Raw genomic sequence first — 21,651 nt, 5'->3', positions numbered from 1 at the left:
AGGAATGGCAATCTGAATCAGGAGAGAGTGACGGAATGTTTTCTGTTTATTTTAAATGGTGCTTGTTAGTACAACGGAGAGCCCACATAAAACACAGCTTTGGCATTATTCACGGTGGTCCTCTGAGGAAAGATTTTAAGTTGTCTTTGTCTGGGGGCAGGTGAGCTTAGAAGGTTTGATGGGGTGGAAAGTGATCCCTTCAGGGGATTTTGAGGTGAGAAATATCACCAGAGTAACAGCAGTAACTGATTCACTACTGAACACCAGTATTTTGTCAAAACAATGAAAATATTTCCAGTATATTTATATCTGACCAATGCACTTGAAGCAGTTGGTGTGGGGCAGAGCTCTTATTTATTCACTCTAGAAATGCACTCTTCTGCTTCCCAGGAAATGGTATAATACAAAACAGCTTTGCCTTTGTTTCCAGTTTCCTAGGATGTTTAGAAACTTCACGTGTAGTACGTACTACACCTCTGTGGACGGTTTTGTCAGAAAAAAATAAAAAACCCGTACTCAGAGCTTCCTAGCAGCTGAGGGGCTAATGACAAGGACCGCTGCAACAATAACAGCTGCATCCTCAGCATCCACTCAAAACCTTTTATCTCTCTGAAAATGTCAAAATAGATAAGAATCTTAAGCTAAACCTGAGTTAGCAACTGAGGAGATCCTTATTAAAGATATCCTCACTGGCTTTACAATGCCTCCTCATTTATTTATGTAAAGTAACCACTGGGAACAAAATGCATTACCAGCAGGAGGAAAGTGCACTGTTCTTGTCCTGTCCTCCCCTGTCTCAGGAGCAGAGGTAGAAAAGCTATTAAGAATCTCACTTCCTCTTTCATTTCTAGCTTTACAGAGGAGAAATTCATCTGGCTGAGAATGACACCTGAAATTTCCGACTAAAATTAGCAACTAGTAGAGCTAACAGAAAAGCATTATTTTGATCTTGTCCACAGCACAGAGAAAGGCAAAACAGCGTATTCCCCAATTTTTGCACCTGGAAACAAGATATTTATGAAGTTTCAAAGCTGAATTGAACCTCATGGAAGTCATAACTACCATCACCTGAAACTGCTGGAGCTCTGCAAAGTCAATTCTGGCAAGGTATATAACGTGATTTTAACATGTAGAAAGGAATTTTGTGAGTAATTTCAATGCATTTCTAAAAAGAAAAAGACCTGGAGTTTAAAGCAATCTTTCTCTAAATGAAAATTCAGGAATTGCTTGGATTTCTGAAGCATGCGGGAAGTTATCTTTCTAGTACAGCATGTGTGAAAACAATTGTAATGAAGGAAAAATTTCCTAGGAGAGAGCCGCAACACCTTGTGACAAAGATGGTCCATCGAAGCGTCTCTGTTGGAGACGCAGTTGTCAGATTTCCCCTTTGCTCTGCAGAGACTAGAGCTGCCCTATTACATTATTGTCATTAGCACAAAGGTTAAGTTTATCCCTGTCCTGTTTTCTCTCTCAGTCACAAAAAGACTGCTTTGCTGCTGATAATCAGAAAAAAACCCTGTAATACCTGTTCTTACCACACCTTTGGTTATGCACTGATGGCAATGTAAATAGTCCCTTTAGTTAAAATCGGGAGAAACAAAGTGGCTCAAAGCTGTCTGTGAGAGGAGCTATTAAAAATGGAATCTGAAGTGGTTTCTGAGGAGGAGACATGCCTCTGCCAGCTGAAGGAATACAAAGAGGAGGGAAATTTGAAGTCCCCTCACTAAACCTGCAATCCCTGTAACTCCTCATCAGTATGAATTAGATGACATTGACTGAGGGACAGAGATTGTTTTGGCAGGTGGGGAAAGCAACGCTGAGCAATGGCTGCTGTCAGAGAATTAGTATTAAAAGATGGGAATGCAGAGAGCAGCTGAAGTCAAACAAGGAGAAAGGGATGTAAAAGAAAGCAAGAGTAAAAACAATGACAAGTTGAAGGAGAAAGACCAAAGACAGGAAGGAAAAAATGTGTTAGAGATTTTGAAGAAGCAGTGAAGAATGCAAGTGATGAACTATTGAGGACTCTCTGCTTCTCATCATTTACTGTATATTATCTCTGATTTTGATTTTAGCAGAGAATCTGATCTCAGCCTCTCACCCCAAGCTTTTCCTCTCCTTTCTCACCTGTCCACTGCAATCGCCGTCATGGAGTAGATGCTGGCAAAGACAGCTGTGATGGGGAAGAAGTTGTGGAAGCGGCAGTAAGCCTCTCCAAAGTACCACTCGCTATGCAGGGCATAGATGAAGTTGATGAGTGTATTAAAAGCAGCCATGGAGGCATCTGAGAAGGCCAGGTTCACCAGGAAGTAATTGGTCACTGTCCTCATGCGCTTGTGAGCCAGGATGATCCAGATGACGATGAGATTTCCAAAGACTGCCACTGCCACCACCCCACCATATACCAGAGACCACAGGGCAATGCGCCAAGAGGGTTGCACAAACTGATTGGAGAAGTTGGCTGTTGAGGATGCTACAGAAGGAGAAGCATTTCCAGCTAGCGCTCCCAGTGCCTGTCCCCAGAGATCACCCGACTCAGCAAGGCTCACATCCCACCTGCTGCTCATGTTCCCACTCCAGTTGGCTGTGGGGCCAGAAGTCATCTTGAATGTTCCTCTCCTTTCTTCCAGGAATAAAAAGTCTTTCCCACCTCCTCCTTCTAACACTCCAAAATCCCCTCCAACAGATAGGGAAAACAAAAAAAGAAAAAGCAAGTTAGCGCAGGGAGACCAGCATACTGGGAAGGAGGGAACTGTCTAAGAAAAGCTTTGGCTATGCTATTCAGACCCTGAGAGATGTTGTACTGGCTGGACCAGGAGAGCTACTGTTTCTAGGTAGAAGAAAGTACCATTGCATGCCTCTGTACAGCCTGCTCTTGCTTTTGGTTTTGCTGAAGGGGATCAGGAGCCAAGGCACGTTTTATAGGCTTGTGAGGTGCCAGCGTCATAAAGGGAGTGGAGTGAGGAGCTTCATCGGCTGGTAAGACAACACCTCTTTCTCTCCCCTCTCCCGCCTCCCTTTTGTTCCATTCATTGTCAGCAGCAGGCACTTTCAGAAGCTGTGGAGAGAGCCACCAGGAAAATGAATTCTCCGCTCTTTTCTCGTTGGGAGATTTTTTTATTTTGCCTTTCTTTAAGTTTCATTCTTGTGCTTTGTTTTTAAATAGCCCTTTTGCCCTGTCTTTGCAGGACTAATTAAATGGCTTAACTGAATATCCAAGGCTGAGACTGCTTTTTATTAAAGCTATTTTCAAATAAATTTATTCAGATCCTTTTTTTCTGCTACTGTCTCTTCATTTAGGATGTGTTTTCCTTTGATTCATTGTTAACTACAGATTTGAAATAGTGACCTCTTTCAGATGAAGAAATACATCTTGATGCTCTCTAATTTCTCTTTGCATTCTGTAATATGCAATTAACATCGAGAAACGTCTATAAAATTAAAATGTAATTACCTTTTTCTTACAGGACTAACTTTGGTGCCTGAAAAGCTGTTTGCATATCCAGCAGACACTGATTTCCATTTGAACACCATGCAGACCTGTATGTAGGTTTTCTTAAAGTAGGGGTTTATTTTCCTTGGGTCTTTTCAAAAAGATTATATATTTTGAATTCTTTTTACTTATTTGCATTTATTTCAGCCTAAGTACTATTATTATTTTGAGTAAACAATATTTTTATATCCAGTGATTTCTGTACTGATAGAAAAAAGGTAAATGAGAAAAAGTAACACCTGATTTTTTCACATCTAAGAAATGAGTTTTCTTGTTAATTTGTTAACAGCAGCTGGCATTGAGATTGCATGCTCTTTGCAAGGGTTGATTGCAAGGCACTTCAACCAACAAACCTATGTTATTTGATAGGCTGCAGTCTTCAGGGAGAAAATGTGTTTTAGCACTGATCTGCTCCATGCTTCAGCAATTTAGAGCTGCTACTTGTCATCAGCAGAGATTTCCTTTTACCTGTATCACAGCAGTGGGAGCTATTTCAATAACTCTATTAGAAATCACACATTCTCCATGTTTTTAAACAAAAGCTTCATACAAAAATGAAGTATTCCTGTGTGTCATTTCCTCTCTGCCGTATTTACCCTGTGGAAGTGGTGCCTGCACTTTAATAGTTGGGTCTTCACTGCAGTTTTAATTTGGATGATTGCAACTCTGGCCATTTCTGTGTGCTTCTTAGGTCTTAGCAGCTGATGTAATGCCCAGCAGCAGCTCCCCCCCCCCCCCCCCCCCCCCGGCTTAGAAGCTCTGCTGAAATGCAACCTTTGCTATAGCATATCTAGAACCTATCCGCGTGCTGCAGGTCCTCTCCTCATCATGGGAAAACCACTAGAATTAATCACACAGTTCGGTGTTTTGAGTCCTTCATCTTCCATCTGCATGGTCCTTCTTCCTCTCCCTGGAGGTAACTCTGAAGAATAGTTGTTCACAGGCCGTTTCCCAAATAGACCTTGTGCCATGCTCTCAAGAGATCCCATAGTAAGAAGCACAGTGTCAGCAGAGGCTCTTAGTGCTGTAGTAGGTTGAGTCACTTGTTAAGTTTGTTCCCAAGGGAATTATACCATTCTCTGCCTTTTGGGCATGAACCTGGGGGGCCTTGGGAAGGCAGCGAAGAATAAGCAGTTGAGTAGTTCAGGTGCGCTCTCCTGGTAAAATCAATGAGATGCTGGCCAGAGGGTTAGCAGCTAGGGCTCCTTGTGGCATATTCTCCAAAATAGACCCAATGGATTGGACTGAGAGAATCCCAAGTCTAGGCAAAAGTCTCTAGCTTACAAGAAAAGATCCAAGTCACAGGCAAAATCCAGGTAAGAAACTGAATTAACTGGAGTGAAGAAGACCCCTGTGAGTCTGTATCTATTGAAGAATTCAAATGTCTATTCCAGTGAGTGAGGAATACAGGACTGGCTAGTTATAGAGGTGACTTGAAGACCCACTTCTTAATTCTAGAAGCTTAATTCAATATGGCTATGAGCCAGCCCTGTGCCCTACACCTTTCCACCTTCATCCCCAAACTAGGAACTCCAGCCTGCGTCCTTTCACCCTACTGATACGTTTTCCCGCGTTTCCAGACCAGATGTTCAGTGCTTTCAAGTCAATACAAGTCACCATCTCATTATGCAAGCAAAGACATAGTTTAATTGAGTCCTCAAGACTTGATTTGAATAAAAATCAGGAAGATTTTTGTATTTTGTGTTTCTAAAATGCCAGCCAGACCACCAATACAGTGCGTGATTAAAAGTGTCAGCTTCCCAGTGTAGAAGTGAAAGTAGCCTTCCTTCCTCTCTTCCTCTTTGGAGGTACCCTGAGGAAATACTCCACTCATATAGGAAACTTTTTATACACTGCACTCTCCGCTATCTCCCCTCCTCTCCTCCCCTGATGAGGGGAAGAAAAGCTGTGGGGCATAGTTTCATAATGTTTCCAAATGAGGAGAGCCTGGAGTTTTGCAAGTCCCTTGCTCAGTAAGCTGGATGTATCTGCTGTGTTGCAGCAGGTATCTAAATCTGGCAGAAGAGGTGGCTGAGTGGGAGCTGGTTAGTGCTGGGAAGCAGAACACTGAGCAAATGTTGGGCAACTGGCTGAGCCTTCTCTGGGGAGCATTTAAGATTCCTTTTGGAGAGGACTGTGAAAATTTGCTAGAATAAATTCTTCTGTGCTCTGGCTTTCATTCTTAGTAGTGCAACTGTAGAGGAGCATTCTGGTACAGTGAACTGGAGCGGAAACAGACAGCCCTGCCTTCACAAGTCTGAAGCAGAGAGATAGGTTGGCCTGTCCCTTAGCACTTATCTTTCTAGCATTTAATTTAATTTAATTTAGGGTAGAGGTTAGGCAGTCGGTGATTAGCTCTTGCCTAGAGGGGTCAGCTGTGCTTTCCTGTCACAATTTATATTGATTATACGTGTACTGCTCAAAATTTAGTTTGCTGCTTCTTATCAGAGTTCAGTTTCTCAAAGTTGTTCAACATCATCTTTGGTGAAAGTGTTTTTACTGATGACTTTTGTGTAGCAAAACCTGCCTGACTGTGGTGTAGCTTATGCAGAGGAGCAGTACAAAAGAGCAGGATCTGTGTTTTTTATTCAGTCTGTTGTAGAAAGATGCACATAAATGAAACAAGGCAGTTGCAGATGGTAACTGTTCTGGGAACATGTTTTCCTAAAACTATCATAAGTACCTGATTTCTTATGTTAACTTTTGCCTATTACAGCTTATGCATATTCACAGTGGGAATTTTTCCTTTACATCCAGCTAAAACTGTACTCGCTTTTAGACTCACTACTTTTGATCATCTTGTACTTGCTGCTCTCTTCAGCCTTTCCACTGATGAGCTACTTTGTGCTTGTACAGTTAGTTGTGGTTACACTTGCATCTATTAGTAGTTCCCCATATGAATATGAAAGGAACACCCCAAGTATGATCAGGAAAGTAACTTTGTCTGTAGTTCTTGCTTTGTATTGCACAGCTGGAAGCTATTTTTTTAGAGTTCCAGCAAAACCTTTCCTACTGAGCCCAGAGCTGAACCTAAGCTCTTGACTTAGCGTCTTCACTCTGTTTCCAAGGTAGATTTAGAAATTCTGATTCTTTTCTATGTATGAGAGTATGATTTCATCTTCTATGGGTCTCCCCTGGTGTACTTCAGGTTTCCGTCTGCAGTCATTCTTCCACTAAACTCATCTATGCACTATGGCAGAGAGACCCAGAGTGTCTCAGTGATTGTGCACAAGTAGGAATTTATAGCAAAAGGGCAGCCAATACAGCATACCTATCTAGCATAAATGCTAACCTGCGTCATTGTTAATTACATCAGTTCTGTTTCAGAGCTAGCCTCTGTGGTTCCTTTCTTTTGTGTATAGCACTGAGGGTATTGCTAGGTTTGTTTTTGTTTTTAGATTTGCTTGCAATGAAAACTTAGCCTTACAGCCTCATTTCCTGCCTCCTTCCTCCAACCCCCAGCTGGTGCTACAAGAGATGATCCTTTATCAGCAGCTTTGGTGTTCCGAATTTTTTTCTTCAATGGAGTGTTACTTAGCTGTGTTGATATCTCCTGTTCATCAGTTATTCATGCAAAGCTTTAGTTATGGCAGGAGGATTCTTGCTGTTTAAGGATGTTCAGCACTGTCCTATTTGTTATGGCTACTTGTTCTCATTGTGTCTTTGTCATGAGAATGTCAGCCTCCCTGGATTTTGAACAAACAGTTTGATTGCTTGTATTTATGTATTTTAAAACACAGCTGGAAAACTCAGCTTGACCCTGATTCATGGTTATTGCTTATGAATAAAAAGTCGTCTTCCAAGCACCAATTCAAAATGACTTAGCAGGTTATCACACAACTTCACAAGCACCTGAGTGTATGGATGTTGCAGCAAAAGCATTGGCCAAAACTAGGAGTATTGTCTTTGTCATAGCTAGAGGTGGCCAAAAGGATGGGGAAAATTCAGATCACTTAGTTCTAGGTCTCCCTAATCCCCAGCCTCCCACCTGTGTCTCCCAGGGGTATGTGTTCCCTGCATGAATTCTCCATATTTTCTGTCTTGTTTTTACAGCAAAAAATCATGAGTTTTGTTGTGAAGCACGCTGCAGACGAAGCGTATGTTCCCTGTTAAAGAACTAAAGACTCAACCAATTGCAGTGCAGACTTATATTTGCTCAGTAATTAAAGTCATGTTCTAGTTCATTGATTGGAACCGTACCCTTCCTTTCCTTTTGACTTGAAGGGGCCCCATACAAGTGAGTAGGTTTTTCTGATTGAGAACTTTCACCACACACTGGGAATTAGAACAGGGTGAATAAATCCATTACAAATAAAGTTTTGGGCCAGCTAAAACCAATAGCAAATTAGTAGCCAAATACAGTTAGTAATTGTAGTGAAAAATATTGAGATAGGGGAGTTTTTAGTGTAAATACTTCTTTCTGTATGATCAGAAATAAACTTTTAAACATATTTTTGGAACATTATTTTGTTGAAAAATTAACTCTGTGCCCGTCCCCCCTGCCATGTTGGAGTTGGTGAAAATCTTCCTGTTGATTTGCCTTTTTGTCAAGCTATAAAAAAGGAGCGGTCACAAAAAGTAGGGACTTTATTTACTTTACTGATTTACATTTCTTGCACCATTCTTTATATGCATTATGGGTAGGTCGAACTGGTGCTCAGAACTGCATATTTAGAACTGCCATATGTTTTCTCTTATTTGTTTTTTCTTCCTTCTCTAACTTTTCTTTTTCTGCTTTGTTCCTACTTGGGTGTACTTGTGCCAGGTATAATTATCCTGGTATAATTTTCCTGGTATTGTGAGTCTCTTTCAACCTCTTAAATTAAAAATAAATGCAATAGCTACAAATAAAAACAAATAAATAGAAGAAATAATACCCGTCAAATTTTCTAATAAACACTAAATATTCCACAGGTACGCTGGGTGACTGTATTTGATTAAAGAGTTACTTGTTTTGTTTTTTCGTATGTTTGAAATGAATTACAATCTATCTATTCCTGAAACAGATGAAAAGGCATATCACTACAGACAACTCCTGTGGTGAAGAATTTGTTAGGATTTATGTATGAAGAAGTATTGAGAGAATAGCTGTACCAAGACTCATAAAGGCTTTTGGCAGGCATGACTGGGGTAGTATAGTAGGCTTGCATCATCTGTTACTGGCTTCCTGAGGCTCAGCCTGCAGTTTTAAAAAGCTGCCGCTTCTGCCAGCCTCTTTTATTTTAATTAATCTTTTTTATTTTACTTACAAGAGAAGTGCGAGATAACAGGTTTCTTCACTGCACAGAAGTCATTCACCTGTAGCAGGACTCTAGAAAACCACCTTCTAGAAGCATTTGTTGTTGTAGGGTGCTGCTCAGAAGAATCTCTTCCTCAAAGCAGTTTTATTTTTCTGTTCAGGAGTCTTGTTGGAAGAAGTATTGACCGAAAGCACTTTCCTGTCTATAACTCTAGATACTTGGTAGAGGCAGTTTTTATGACATAGCATTTTGATACGACATACTTTTGTTACACAAAATTGTGAAGTGAGAGTAGAAATAGCCTCACAGGACTGTGTTATCTAGTGTAAGACACAAACATCCTGACATTAAGCATAAATGAGCACAGAGATTGTCCCAGTGGATTTAGTTGACCAATTTATTTGTATTTGGAAGCATGAACAGAAATGGTCAGGAAACTTCCAAAATGTAGCCTTCAGAAATGGGATACTGTTTAAAATTATGTAGAAGTAATATGAGCAATTCTGTCAAATGCCTGTCAGCTTTCAGCATTTTTTGCATCTTTTTCTCAACATGAAATAATAATTTAACTTGATTGGTTCTTGAGTTGGGGAATTGATTAGAAGCTGTGGAAGACTTGAGGCATTCCTCTGTTTTTGGCAATGTAAGGCTACTGAGGGCATGATACCATACTTAATCCCAGTTCTGGAATATCTCCAACTATTAAGTTTCTTGCTGCATAGCTGCTAGCTGGTTATTGCAAAGGCTTTTTCATCACTTCAAAAGATACCTTTTGAAGCTACATAAAAGATAAGGATATAAAATTGTTCTCCCTGTGTTACTTCCCTGGAAGGTACCTACCTTGTTGCCTTTGGTAGAAATAGTTTCTTTAATGCCTTACAAAGAAATAATTTACTATTATTTGTAGTGACTCTGCCTACATTAACTACCTAGGAGCCTAGAGATTCTGTGGTCCTCTTGTGAGAGAGACTCCTCAAGCGGAGTCAATTGCTAGTTTAATGTGTGCATCCTTTCAAATCCTAAATCACGACCTTGCATCCTAGCAGATAGTGTGCATGAATCCTAGGGAGCGTCTTTCCTGCAAGAGGTGTTATTGTGCTTTAATTCCCTAAAGTATGGATGGTGTTCCAGCAGGCTCATCGAACTCAGAAGAAAGCTAAGACTCCACCATAATATTAATAAATCATTATTAACCATTTAGTGTGAAACTGGACAGGACACAGTTCACAGTCACTTATGAGTTGATGCTTATTTAGAACCATATATGATTGCAGTAGTGTTGTCACATACGTTCAATTTACGAAGTTTGAGAGTAGCCATAAGGATCTAGGTATTTTCCTAAGAAAAGATGATGATCCTTGGAATTCGGTAAGAGTTTCTTATTTGACCTCATTGCTCCTTGAATTGAAACCTAAATAGAAGTGACCAGATCTCAAGGGCTGAGGTCTTGTTACAGTTCTCTGCTGCCTGTGCCCTGTTAGTGACTTAATATTGGATATTTTGCCTGAAATTAACTATATGAGTAAGATAGCAATAGAAGAAAGAATGTGAATTCAAAGGCATTCAAGGGCAGTATGTTTTCACAGATACTTTGTGGAAACATTGAACTCAGTGATACTGTAGTAACTTGAGCCACAATGCTGCAGAAGCATTATCAGACTATTGTGTTAGGCCTCATGAACATAAATAAAAATGGTACTTTAAATGACTATAATATTACTTACACATTCAGATAGTAATGCTCTTTCTTAACCTTTCAAGTCTAGTCTACAATAAATAAATTAGAAAAAACGTGGACGTGAGAGGAGCCCTTTCATATCATTGCTAAAGATATTATTATGTCTCCCATCTGGGTTCCCAGGTGCTGCCGCAGTGGGTTGAATGAGAGACTCCAACAGCCAGTATGTATCTTTCAGATGCTTCTGTTTAGGATGACCTGCAGCAGGAAAGAGCAGGACAATATAGATCTCATTTGAACGTTTAACGTTTAAAAATTGGCTAAAGTCCTACAGAGTGAGATTTTAATCTCCCTTCTTAATGCTTTGTTCATTATAACAGTAAGGATGCACCAATGCAGCTCCTTCATGCAATGTGTATTTTTGGATGCAATTTATTGGCCTCAGTGAGTTCCACAATCTAGTTGTCAATTATATGAAAAAAAAAAAATCGTCTTACCAGTTTAAAGTGTCAGACTTCTAATTTCATTGTGTTCTATACTAAACATTAGTCATAGTTTTCCTATCACTTAGTAGTGTATAAGCTGAGTGTTACATAAGTGAAATGCTAGTGTGGAAGGTTACTCAGACCCCTTACTTTGCAACACTTCTTTGTTTCTGACAGTCATTCCTCATCTGCTTTGTAATTTATCCCGAACGGTTTCCATTGAAAGAGCCTTTGAAAGAGATTTGTATAAGAAAAAACCTCACGTCTAATTTGAATTGAATTTTCATTTTGGGTAAAAATTTTCCCTCTACCCTCACTCTGTGTGTGTGTGGTGTGTTTTTTTTTTTTTTTTTTTTAAACAGCTTTAGTAGGAAAAGAGTACCAGTGAATTTCAGCATCTCTGCATCAAGGCCATACAATTTCATGTGCTTTAAAGTGCACGGAGCTTAAGTACAGTACCAAGCACTTAGTCTGGGATTACTGTTATTGGCAAGATCTAGATTCCACATCATGGTATGTCACTGGGCCTTGGTTCCCCCATTGTCTAGAACAGAGACCAAGCTGAAGCATGCAGCAGATTTCCTGTAGCTCCTGCACCCACCTATCATTTGTACCAAGCCCTGAGAGGGAGGAGCAGCTGAGGAGGTGTCATGCCCAACAGTTGCCCAGACATGGGCATGGCTGGCTCTGAGCATGAATCCAGGCCCAGGATGCCAGAGCTAGAGAGTTGATTAGGGCCAAATATTCTTCTGGAATATGATACTGAGGTACAACTTCACTGAAACTGCTTTCAGAATAGAGTAATACTCAACAGGTATAGAGCTGATTATTCTGTTATTTCTGGAAGATAGCTAGGACATAAATAGAAATGAAGGTCGTTCATAGATGTATTCACAAATTTTTTTTTTAGAGGAAAACTTTCATTCTTCTTTGACACAGAAAGAACCAGTGGGGTTTCTTGAGTAATTGGGAGTTTGATCTTGTGATCTTCCTGAAAGGCTAAATGCACTCAGTTCCCATGGTCACCAGTTAGCTCAGCTCAGTATAAAAACCATCTGCCCCTTATTTTTTAGCTACTGCACATAGGACAGGCCTAAAAGGGCTGAGTAGCTAGTACAGTGAGGTGCCTGTGTCAAAACGTAATTTGTAGGGCATGGCTGTTCTGTGAAAAATAACTTATAAAAGAATAACTCATTTGCTTTTCTGGTCAGCTAGAGCTATGAGAGAAAAACACACTATTCAGAGTGCGATACTAGCAATTTTTTTCCTGATGTCTAGAAGGCAATTGCTTGTGCTCGTTCTCTTCCTACAGTTCCTCCAACTATTTTTTACTGATCACACAACAGGATGTTCTCCCATGCTTTGTAGTTTAAGACATTATTCTTCCATTTGTGACAAATAAATACCAAACACTTACCTGCATTTCTGCTGCAACTTCATGCTTCATATTCTGCTGCAAACAAAGAAAAATGAGTGCTTAAAATGTTTTATTCAGATGAATAAAGACTATTTTAAATATAGTGGATTGATTTGAGCAGTTCTCCTAGCTGACAGCAGAACATCTGGAGAGGAGGGAAGGGCAGAGTGAAATGGGACTTCATGCAATAAGCAGTACATTTTCTTGGGTTATTGTGATTGGTTTTCTTCCCTGCCATTACTCTTTTCCTCTTTACGTTCTTTGGTGCAGTTTCTGACACAAATTAGTCTCAAACCTTATCTGAATTAAAATATTTTTCTCCTAACTTCTGTACGTTCTTTGTTTTCTCCAGCGGGAGAAAAATTATTTGTAACTGTAATTCCAGGTATCTCTGCCTTTTTCTCTTTCTCCAAGCGCTCGAGTGCCTGTCTGACGTAATAAATGAAATGAACTTACATGTGTGTATACATCCCCATACATACATATTTGCTCCATTTTCTTTTCTTTTAAATTGCTTTAATAATTCCTTTTTTAGAAGTTAGGTTTAAAAGTAGAATTATAGCTTCACAAAAATGAGTGATGAAAAGAAAGTGTTTTATTAGATCTTGCAGGTTCTGATCCTTCAGTTAAGAAACCAGTGGCTAGTCTGGTGTTGTCATGTTAAAGTCCTGAGGTCCTGATGCTAAGCCCACTGAAGTTGTTAGAAAAGACACCAACTGGCAACACAGTGTGTCCTCTGTCTGCTTCAGTGCTCTTGCCAGTGATCTGTTTCCTTCCAAATACTGAAATTAGGGAGGGTTTCATGGTGACTTCTCTGTCTCCTGGGCTTACTGAATGTATATCATATCTAATGAAATGTGCATGCATATTTGTACATAATGAAATGCATATTACAAGGTCTTGAGCAAGCTGGAGAGGCATGGATGGAACCATAGTAACTCAATGCTCAGTGGAAGCAGGACATCAGATCTCAGGTGATTTTATCCATCTTATTCATAGGGCATCACTGACAGAGCTGTGGCTCGCTGTTATTTGAAATATGAAACAGGGAGTTGTCCTGACTTTGCTTATTACTACCCAGAAGTGCTCCAGAGCTGTTTTCACAGGTCCGTAGAGGCATCCGTACCAAGAGATGAATATGCTTAAAAGTCATTGTGGAATTAGAAGGTGTAAGAATCATTTGTTTATGTTAGCAGTGAAATCATATGAATATGCTAAATTATTGAATATTTGGCTTCAGGTGTTATTTTGATTTTAGTTGTCCAGCCGTGGCACTGTGATTGTAGTTGTAACAGGGATGTATAGGTGTCTCTAAAAATAGCTGCCCTTTCATTCTTGCATTTGGTAAAATGTAAGTCAATGATAATATGAAATGATACATTGAAAAGAGCAAGAGATAAAAAGAAATTTTATGAGACTTAGATACAGGTAATTGGTTATATAACATTCATGTTAAAGTGTCTTCTGATTGAATCAGTTTGCCTTTGATAGGTATTACTCATCTTCATTTTAAAGAATGAATGGAAATTCGAGACTTGTTCTGACATTCAGACCCAAGAGTAGTTGTCATTTGCCTTTCATCATTCAGGATGTTTTCACCTGAAAGGATTTATTCCTCCAATCAGCTATTGGAATGATAGTGAGGTTGACTGGCCAATTATTTGTTAATGGCTGATCATCTTGTGCTTTGCTGAGAGTCAGCCAGCTGTCTTATAGTCCAAAAAGTGTGAGAAAATGCTGTTGATTACAAATCACCTTGAAGATTTTGGGGTCACTGTGACCCCTCCCCCCAAAGCCCTGACTAGTTAAAAAAGAACAACAACAAAAAAAAAACCCAAAAAAACTCAAAAAGGAGAAAAGAGATGAAGAGAGCAATTTTGTTATTTTTCCTAAGGGAAGATTTTCTGTAATACAAGTATGCTACATGTAATTTCCCTCCTCCAAAATCTCCAGAAAACAAATATTTTTTCCCTTGAGTTTGCTGGAAATGGCTCTACTATTTCTCCTTGCTCAGTAGATGGCATTTTAAAACGTTCTAGCTTTGTTCATAGGTCAGAGAAGCTTTCCTACTACATTCATTTTTTTATACTGCTTAGAGTTTAAGGGAAAACAGAACAATTGCATTCTGAGGCTTTTAGAGAAAGTAAGTCAGCACATTTAATATCCATAATGTCTGCGAAACAAACAGATTAACCAGAGCAGATCAAGGAATCGGGAACATTGCAAGTGGTAGTAATGATAAAACTGTACAGTACTAGAACATAGTGGATTATTACAGAAAATGTATTTACTTAAAATAAGGGTAAGTGTAAACTCTTAACACATGCCATTGTAAGGAAGAATGAAAGGATGTGCCGATGTTAGCATAGGGTACATATGCCGGTTTCCAATCTCATTTACACTGACGTCAATCCAGGATTACTCTGATTTCTGTGGAGTTACACTAAATTCCTGCCTCTAACTAGAGATCGTAGTCAACTTTTAACTATGCTTCCAGAAGTAAGGTTTTCAGTTTCTCTTTTTATCTTAGTCATCATTTTAAATACTTAAGAGCTCCCCCTGCCCAGTCAATTATAGTGGAGATAATCCAAGCAAAGCAGATATAATCTAGATGTAAATCAGGCCACGTGATTTCCATGCTTATCCTTATTCTGAGAGTGATTCGTGATGTTGAATATATTCTCTTTGCTTTGATCGTCATCTGTGATAGAGTTTACCAGCTCCGTTTTTGGAGTCAGATCCATTAAAGTCTTACGCTCTTAGTAATTTCTCTTTCTACACGCTAGAGAAAAGTACTTTCTGGGTTGGGTCATTCTCTTATTTAGAATTGTTACTAGAGAACTGGCAGGAGTTCAGCCAAGAGCTTTCTTAGTTTTAAAAATCATTTTTAATTAGAAGTTAGTTATAGTCAGTCTTCTGCTTTTTAGTTGCCATATTGGAAGCACAGAAAATAGTTTTTCTTCAGTTTTTTTGGTTGAGGATTTTGGTCAAAATATTAAATTTTTCTGCTCTGTATGAACCTTAGTTGTGGCAGGCATCAAGGGCAAGAGAGTAAAGGTGAGGGGAAGAAAGTAAAGGTGAAGGGAAGAGCTAAGGGAGGTATTTCTCACCTTTTGTTTTTTTTTTTTTTGGCACACAGTGTTTCAAGAATGTTGATAGTGCTACCTAGGCAGGCTTAGTCTGTGGCTGATCTGCAGTTCCTGTGTCAGACATCTACCCCAGGGATTCTTCAGGTGATACATTCTGTAAGTTATAGCAAAAAGAGCCAACTTGCTTTGTCTCAGCACTGGATGTTGTTCCTATTACCGCTTCTTTTAATCGAATTGACCTCTTAAATCACCTGGCTGTTAGACACGTTAACATCAACCCTGTTGAATATCTCTTGACGCTCCTTAAAAATAGTAGGTTTTATTTTTGAAAATGTAGAATGTGCTACATTTACCTGAAAAAATAAGTACAAAAACATGTATTCTTACTTAATCACTTCAGCAGTGACAGGCACGACAGGAAGATCAGTTGCTGAGTGGTCAGAGCACTGGAGTGGGTTGCTGGAGACCTGAATTCTAATTTGGCTGTACCATAACACAGCTTTGATAAGTCAGTTCTTCTCTTTCAACTTCAGATTTCCTATCTGTAAAATGAGGTTAATGATCCTGATCTTTTTTGTAAAGTGCTCTGAGATTACCAATGACAACTAAGTGTTGCTATTAAGGTTGGAAACCAAGTAGCTGTAATTTTTCCCAGGCTTTTTTGTGTATGTCACTGCTTGCAAAAAATCAGATTGCCTTTCTGCTTGCAAAAAATCAGATTGCCTTTTTGGGTACTAAATTGCAAAACCTTCCTCTTATTACAGGCTCATTTGGCAGAGGAAGAGTCTTGCTGCAAATGAGCTGACCTTCCTCTATAATCCAGCATGTTCTCTAGAGGCATTATGAAGACAACAGAGAGGTACGCAACTAATTTTCTGAGGTGATTAATCTGTTTTTTGTGGATCCAGTGTATATCACCAAATCAGTTTCAAGCAAGCAGTAGCAAAGGGTAAGGATGAGACATAAAAGCAAAGAGTCGCAATGAAATGTAATTTGTGAAGAATACATGTTACGTGTTTAGACAAGCTACAAGCATGGAACTTAGTTGCTGATTGTTCTGTAGCTTGTGGAAGGTACTACTAAGAGTATTTTACTTTACATTTTTATCAACGTGCCCTTTTATCTTATATTTCATTATTAATTCCCAAGTGAAAATGAGGCACGTTATTTTTTCTGGTTTAGACTCAGTCTCACAGGTTATACTTGTGTAGACAGAATCTGCATACTATATTGCACTATCGCTAATACTGATAAGGATGAATGTCAAAATTGCTTTCCTTGTATACTCTTCCTTAAGGAACAAACCTTTATTTATGCAAGAAAGTGATATATACCATGCTGCTTAATCACTGGTTAATTTCTATATTCCCCTATCCAGCTTACTGACTGATGCTCAGTGACTGGGCTTATAGTCATGAATTTCAATGCAAAGTGCAATTTGTGCACAGCAGATATTTTATTATATTATTTTCATGGGCGTGAGCATGATTTGATGAGACAACTTTATTTTTCTATAGTAATATTAAGAATTTCATTTTCCTGAAGAAAACTTGCCTTTGTAGAACTTTTCTTTATTTTTTTATTTTAATTTTCTAAAACACTGAAAATGGATTTTTTTTTAGAAAAAGTTGAATATTTCAATGTTTATTTCCCACAAAAAGAGAGTTCTTCCCACAAAAAAGAGCTGCTTGCTTAGAATGTCTATTTCTGTCAAAAACAGTCTCAAACTAATGTTTTGACTGATGTCTTATACTAACAGTGTTTCTATTGCTAATAATTCAGCTACATTGTTGAAATACATAATTGCTTTATTGTTTGTATTGTATATTTCAGTGATGGGGCTCAGCATTCCATATGTGGTCTCTGATCTACTCTCCCTTCAAATAGATATCTTTAAATCTTCAAGGAACTTGTATAGTTATGTTCATAGCTGATGGATAAGAAGGTGCTATCAGTTTCTTGAAGTATCAGGTCAAGACCCAGAGTCTCTTATTTTAGATGCTTTCACTTGCTTTAGATTACTAGCAAGAATTCAAGGAGGGACTCTCTCAGATTATAAACTAGATCCCTTCAGATTGTCGACTTTGTGCTGCTCTTGAGACAGAATAGGGTGGTAAGTTACCTTAAAATATTTATTTGCTCTTCTATTTCAGTTACAGCTCCCCACAAAGATTAAAGTTATGTAGTCAACTCCACCTTGCTCCTAGCTTCTCACTTCTATAGTGCCTAGGTTTCAGGCGCAATAGAAGAGCAGTCTGCTATAAATCTTGTGTGTGCGTGTACGTATGTAGTAGGTATTGTACACATAAACATAAAACAGTAATAGAACATGCTATTGGAGAGGAAGGTTTCTAATGTATGTAGGTGGAAGGGCACATTTGAGGAAGGACTGTGGCTATTGGCTGTTACTGCAGCTCCTGGAGGGTATCACGGGCCAGTCCATAAAGCTGCCTCTGCCTTGCTGCTTGCTTCCATTCTTCTCTGGGGAACACACTTTGGCATTACACCAGACAGCCATGGTAGAAAGGAGAAGACAAACTGAGAAGCTTACACAGAACATCCAGAACTCTGCACGGAAATTGTTTTCCTAACTTTTTCCCTCTGATATACCATAATTCTGGGAAATATGGAAGGACGTAAAATAGTAAAGCAGTATTTGGCGTGTAAGAGCACAAATGCTAGCAATTAATCTATTTGTAGCTCTGCCAACTTTGAATTTATCATTGCACTGAGGAAACCCAATCAGTTACTTAAAGGAAAAATGAATATGGTTACTTAATACTGATAATGTCCTTTTACGGAAGTAATACCTACTTGAAATACTTTATGGATATCTATATCCTTTCTGATTTTTTCTTTGACTTATCTTGATGATTTTTTTAACTTCCCGCCTCTAAACAAATTGTGCTGCAATGATTCCAATAGTGAGACTGTCATTAACAGCAGTTATATTCTCGTTTTCAGAAATGGCATTGTTATTCAGCTAATCAAGTACTAGCAAATTCTCATTTCTCTCATTTGTCTAGCATTTGTTGTCCATCAGCTGAGAGAGATTTTCATCCTAGCCTCTTCATTATTGACAGAAATTCCTGGAAAAGATGAATTAAACCTTTTTATGAGGAGGATCAGGATTTGTTATTTCCTCTTGACTACCTGATTATTATAAGCATCCCATTACGAGCTCCCTCCACAGTCTCCTGAAATTATATTTTGTGAATATCCTCCTGGATGAGTTTTTGTTTGTACACATTTTCCAAGAGAGGACTCAACACCTATAGCCATACACTTTCACAGTCCTATTGGAATGTCACTAGCTCAGCTGCTGATGAGGAGTTTTTTCGCTGAGATGTTCCATCTCCATGTTTTTAGGTGGAGAAAGAACACACAGCTCTGCAAAGAATAATCAGTATTTATAACAGAAAGCACAAGTTTCAAAATATTGACCCATGGGAGTTAGGGAATCAGACTAATTCTCTTGGGTAGGTTTGGAATTATATCCATAACATCTGTTTTCCCAAGGTGAAAATAAGATTTTAAAAATCCTGCCATCCGTTTAAGGCTGTGATGCAAAGGTGCAGTCTTCTCTAACGTGTTCACTTTATTCCTCTTTTGGTTGGTCAAGGTGGCTTAAAAGTAGGACAGTTTGGAATGCAAAGTTGAAAACTTCTCAGTGAGCACAAAGACAGAAGTTTTCCTTACTTCTTTTTGAAAACAAATCACTCCTACTCGTAGAATGAGTAGAATGCTAACTTTAAGAAAACACACTTTGGCAGAGCAGTTCAATTCACTTTGTCCCCTGGGCTCAGACATATGGTTATTTTACTTACGGTTAATGATTTGCTGGGCATCAGCTAAGCCACTGTCAGTTACTGTGGTGCCAGGAGTTGCAGGGGCTAAGGCTGACTCATCTGATAGGCTTCAGTATTTCAAGCGTATGTTTGAGCTGCCAGGCAAGACTTCCAAAGCTGCTATACTAAGTGTCTTTGGCATTCTCAAGGTTTTTTTCCGCAGTGGTTCGGTATCTTGGTATACATGTGGTCTTGCCGAAAAGGAGAGCACAGATTCAAAGATGCTTGTCCTTCTGTAGAGCTACCACTGAGATATCGTAGCAAGATATGCAAGATATATGGGATTTTTTCTGGCAGAAGATCTAACTGCTGCCTTTGACTGAACCAGAGCAGTCAAATAACAAACCCAAAGGATTGGACATTGAGCAATAATCCAGCAGTCTGCCCATCTAAGGTGTAGACATATGCCCGTATAAACATAACAAAAAATGAGTAGCTATTCTGGCAAATGCAATGCCAGCTCTTGGGCCAAGGCGGTAGGATTCAGATTGCACAGATTTTTGTGTGAGGCAAGTAAATGCTATAGAATTTGTCCTGTGGTACAGCAGTTTCAGAGTTAATGATGAAGCCTGAATTTCTTGGCAGCATCCATCTGCTTTCTGTGTGGTTGTAAAGATCAGCTACAAAGAACAAATTTTCAAAAAATTCCCATTTTTTTGTAGCTGGGTCTTAACTGATCCTAGGGAAGTAGATATAATTTGAATACTATGAGATAGATGGAAAAGACCCCGAAAAACATTATTCTTGCATTTCTATGTATTCTCCAAAAGTTTGAAACCTCAGTGACTTTAAAAATCTATATCTGAACCACTGTTTCATCATTTTAATGAATACGTTGGTAGTTTCAGTGGGAGCAGTATGAAAACAAGAAAGTTTAGTGGTTCCTCTTAGCTTAACGCTTTGAGTAGTGCTTCAGGAAAATTCACTTTTGAATGGCAGATGAGTGCATCACACAGGTAAATGAATTCATTTTCACCATCTGCTTGTGGGTGAAAGAAGCCCTATTAAATATGGATACTGAGGTGGAAATTTTTGAATAACCTGCAGATAAACACCTACTAGGTTTTTTGTTATGAATTTGTCCCTGGGGCTCTCACCCTCTGTCTCTAGTATCCTAAACAGTTCTAAATAGTATCTAAAAATAGTATCTAAGTAGTAAAAACAGTATCTAAATAGTATCTAAAATAGTATCTAGTTTCTAAGTAGTTCTAAAATCGAAGAGATTAATCAATTACTTTATTATTAACTTTGTTTTCCAGAGAATATTTTCATGTATTCCCTACAATTCATGCAAAAGACAACATTCACTTTTTATTTTAAAAGTGTCTTAGCTTTAATGCATGCAGTCATTAAAATATTTTGTTACGCAACCTTAAATACGTAAGAGAACGCTCCGATATAACCATACAGCGTAGCTGGCAATGAACCGTATCTTAAAATATCTTGTTCCTACCTAGAAAAGTCAGAAGAACTTAGTCTATATAACAGATATTGCCATGAGGCATTATGCCAATAAGAATTTCACTGGAAGTTTTATTTTAAGTGAAAACTTTTTATAAAACTTGTAAAACTATGCAGAGTCAGATGTCCAGGTATATCGTGAACAAGAGATGGCAGAGGAAGGATAGCAAATACTGCAGAATTCTGTTGTGATAAAGGCGGCTGCTGTCCCTTCAAAGTGGATAATAGTTTTACCATTTAAGACTGCTGTCATTTATTTTCTGAGTGTGCAAATGCAAATGAAAGTGCCACCCTTAATGGCCGTTAAAAATACAGTGTCTCATTCTTTAGCTCAGTTTCACTAATTTTGTTTTCATTTTTGCTGTCTACCTTTTTGTGAGTGAATTTAGGCCTTTAGGGGAACCTAGCAGCCAGTCTTTCAGTTACTGATTATTGGTTTTGTTATTGATTCATTAAACTGAAGAAGCAGGGTTTAGGCAAACTTTAGCCAGCCAAGGAAATTGGAAGTACAAATTTGGAGAATTTTCCCATTAGACTCTATGAAATGAGGAGGTTTTTCTTTATTGCTGATTTATCATTGCCTGCTTATCTACAAGAGATTACAATTAATTCAGCAGTGGTCAGGCTTTTATGCACTATGAATATATTTAGTCGGAGAGATGCAATTGTCAGTAAAGAGATCTGATTTTCAGTAAGGGTATTCAGGTTTCAGTAGAAGTCCTTGGGAGATCTAAGGATGTTACTTTTACTGCTTTCTGTCTAGTGTTCTTTTTAATTTGAGAGAAAGACATGAGGAGAATTATAGCATTGTAGTATAGGTCATTACCTTGGTAGCTATATCAAGAAGATATTCCAACCATTGACTCTGTGTGTTTAAAAAATCAGAAAATTGGATGATACATTTTAAAAATTCTGAGAGGGAGGTTGTCTTTCTTTTTAAAGA

At 38.7% G+C, this 21,651-nt stretch overlaps 1 protein-coding gene and 1 long non-coding RNA gene across 2 annotated transcripts in view; one reads left to right on the top strand and one right to left on the bottom strand.

The window, feature by feature from the left end:
- TACR3 (tachykinin receptor 3) overlaps window positions 1-2,600 on the bottom strand; it is a 35,677-nt gene extending 33,077 nt beyond the window's left edge. Inside the window, exon 1 of the mRNA XM_009689358.2 lies at window positions 2,125-2,600. Within this exon, the coding sequence (XP_009687653.1) occupies window positions 2,125-2,600 (476 nt within the window). The remainder of the gene's footprint in view (window positions 1-2,124) is intronic.
- LOC104153453 (uncharacterized) overlaps window positions 1-21,651 on the top strand; it is a 229,424-nt gene that overhangs the window by 98,660 nt on the left and 109,113 nt on the right. The window contains exons 10-13 of the long non-coding RNA XR_011140901.1: window positions 960-1,107; window positions 2,073-2,976; window positions 3,465-3,539; window positions 16,164-16,258. This is a non-coding gene — a long non-coding RNA (uncharacterized lncRNA). The remainder of the gene's footprint in view (window positions 1-959; window positions 1,108-2,072; window positions 2,977-3,464; window positions 3,540-16,163; window positions 16,259-21,651) is intronic.

Source organism: Struthio camelus, chromosome 4 (assembly GCF_040807025.1).
Source record: "Struthio camelus isolate bStrCam1 chromosome 4, bStrCam1.hap1, whole genome shotgun sequence".
NCBI lineage: Eukaryota > Metazoa > Chordata > Aves > Struthioniformes > Struthionidae > Struthio > Struthio camelus.
Note: the sequence above shows the minus strand (reverse complement) of the source record. Positions and strands in the feature narration are given on the sequence as shown.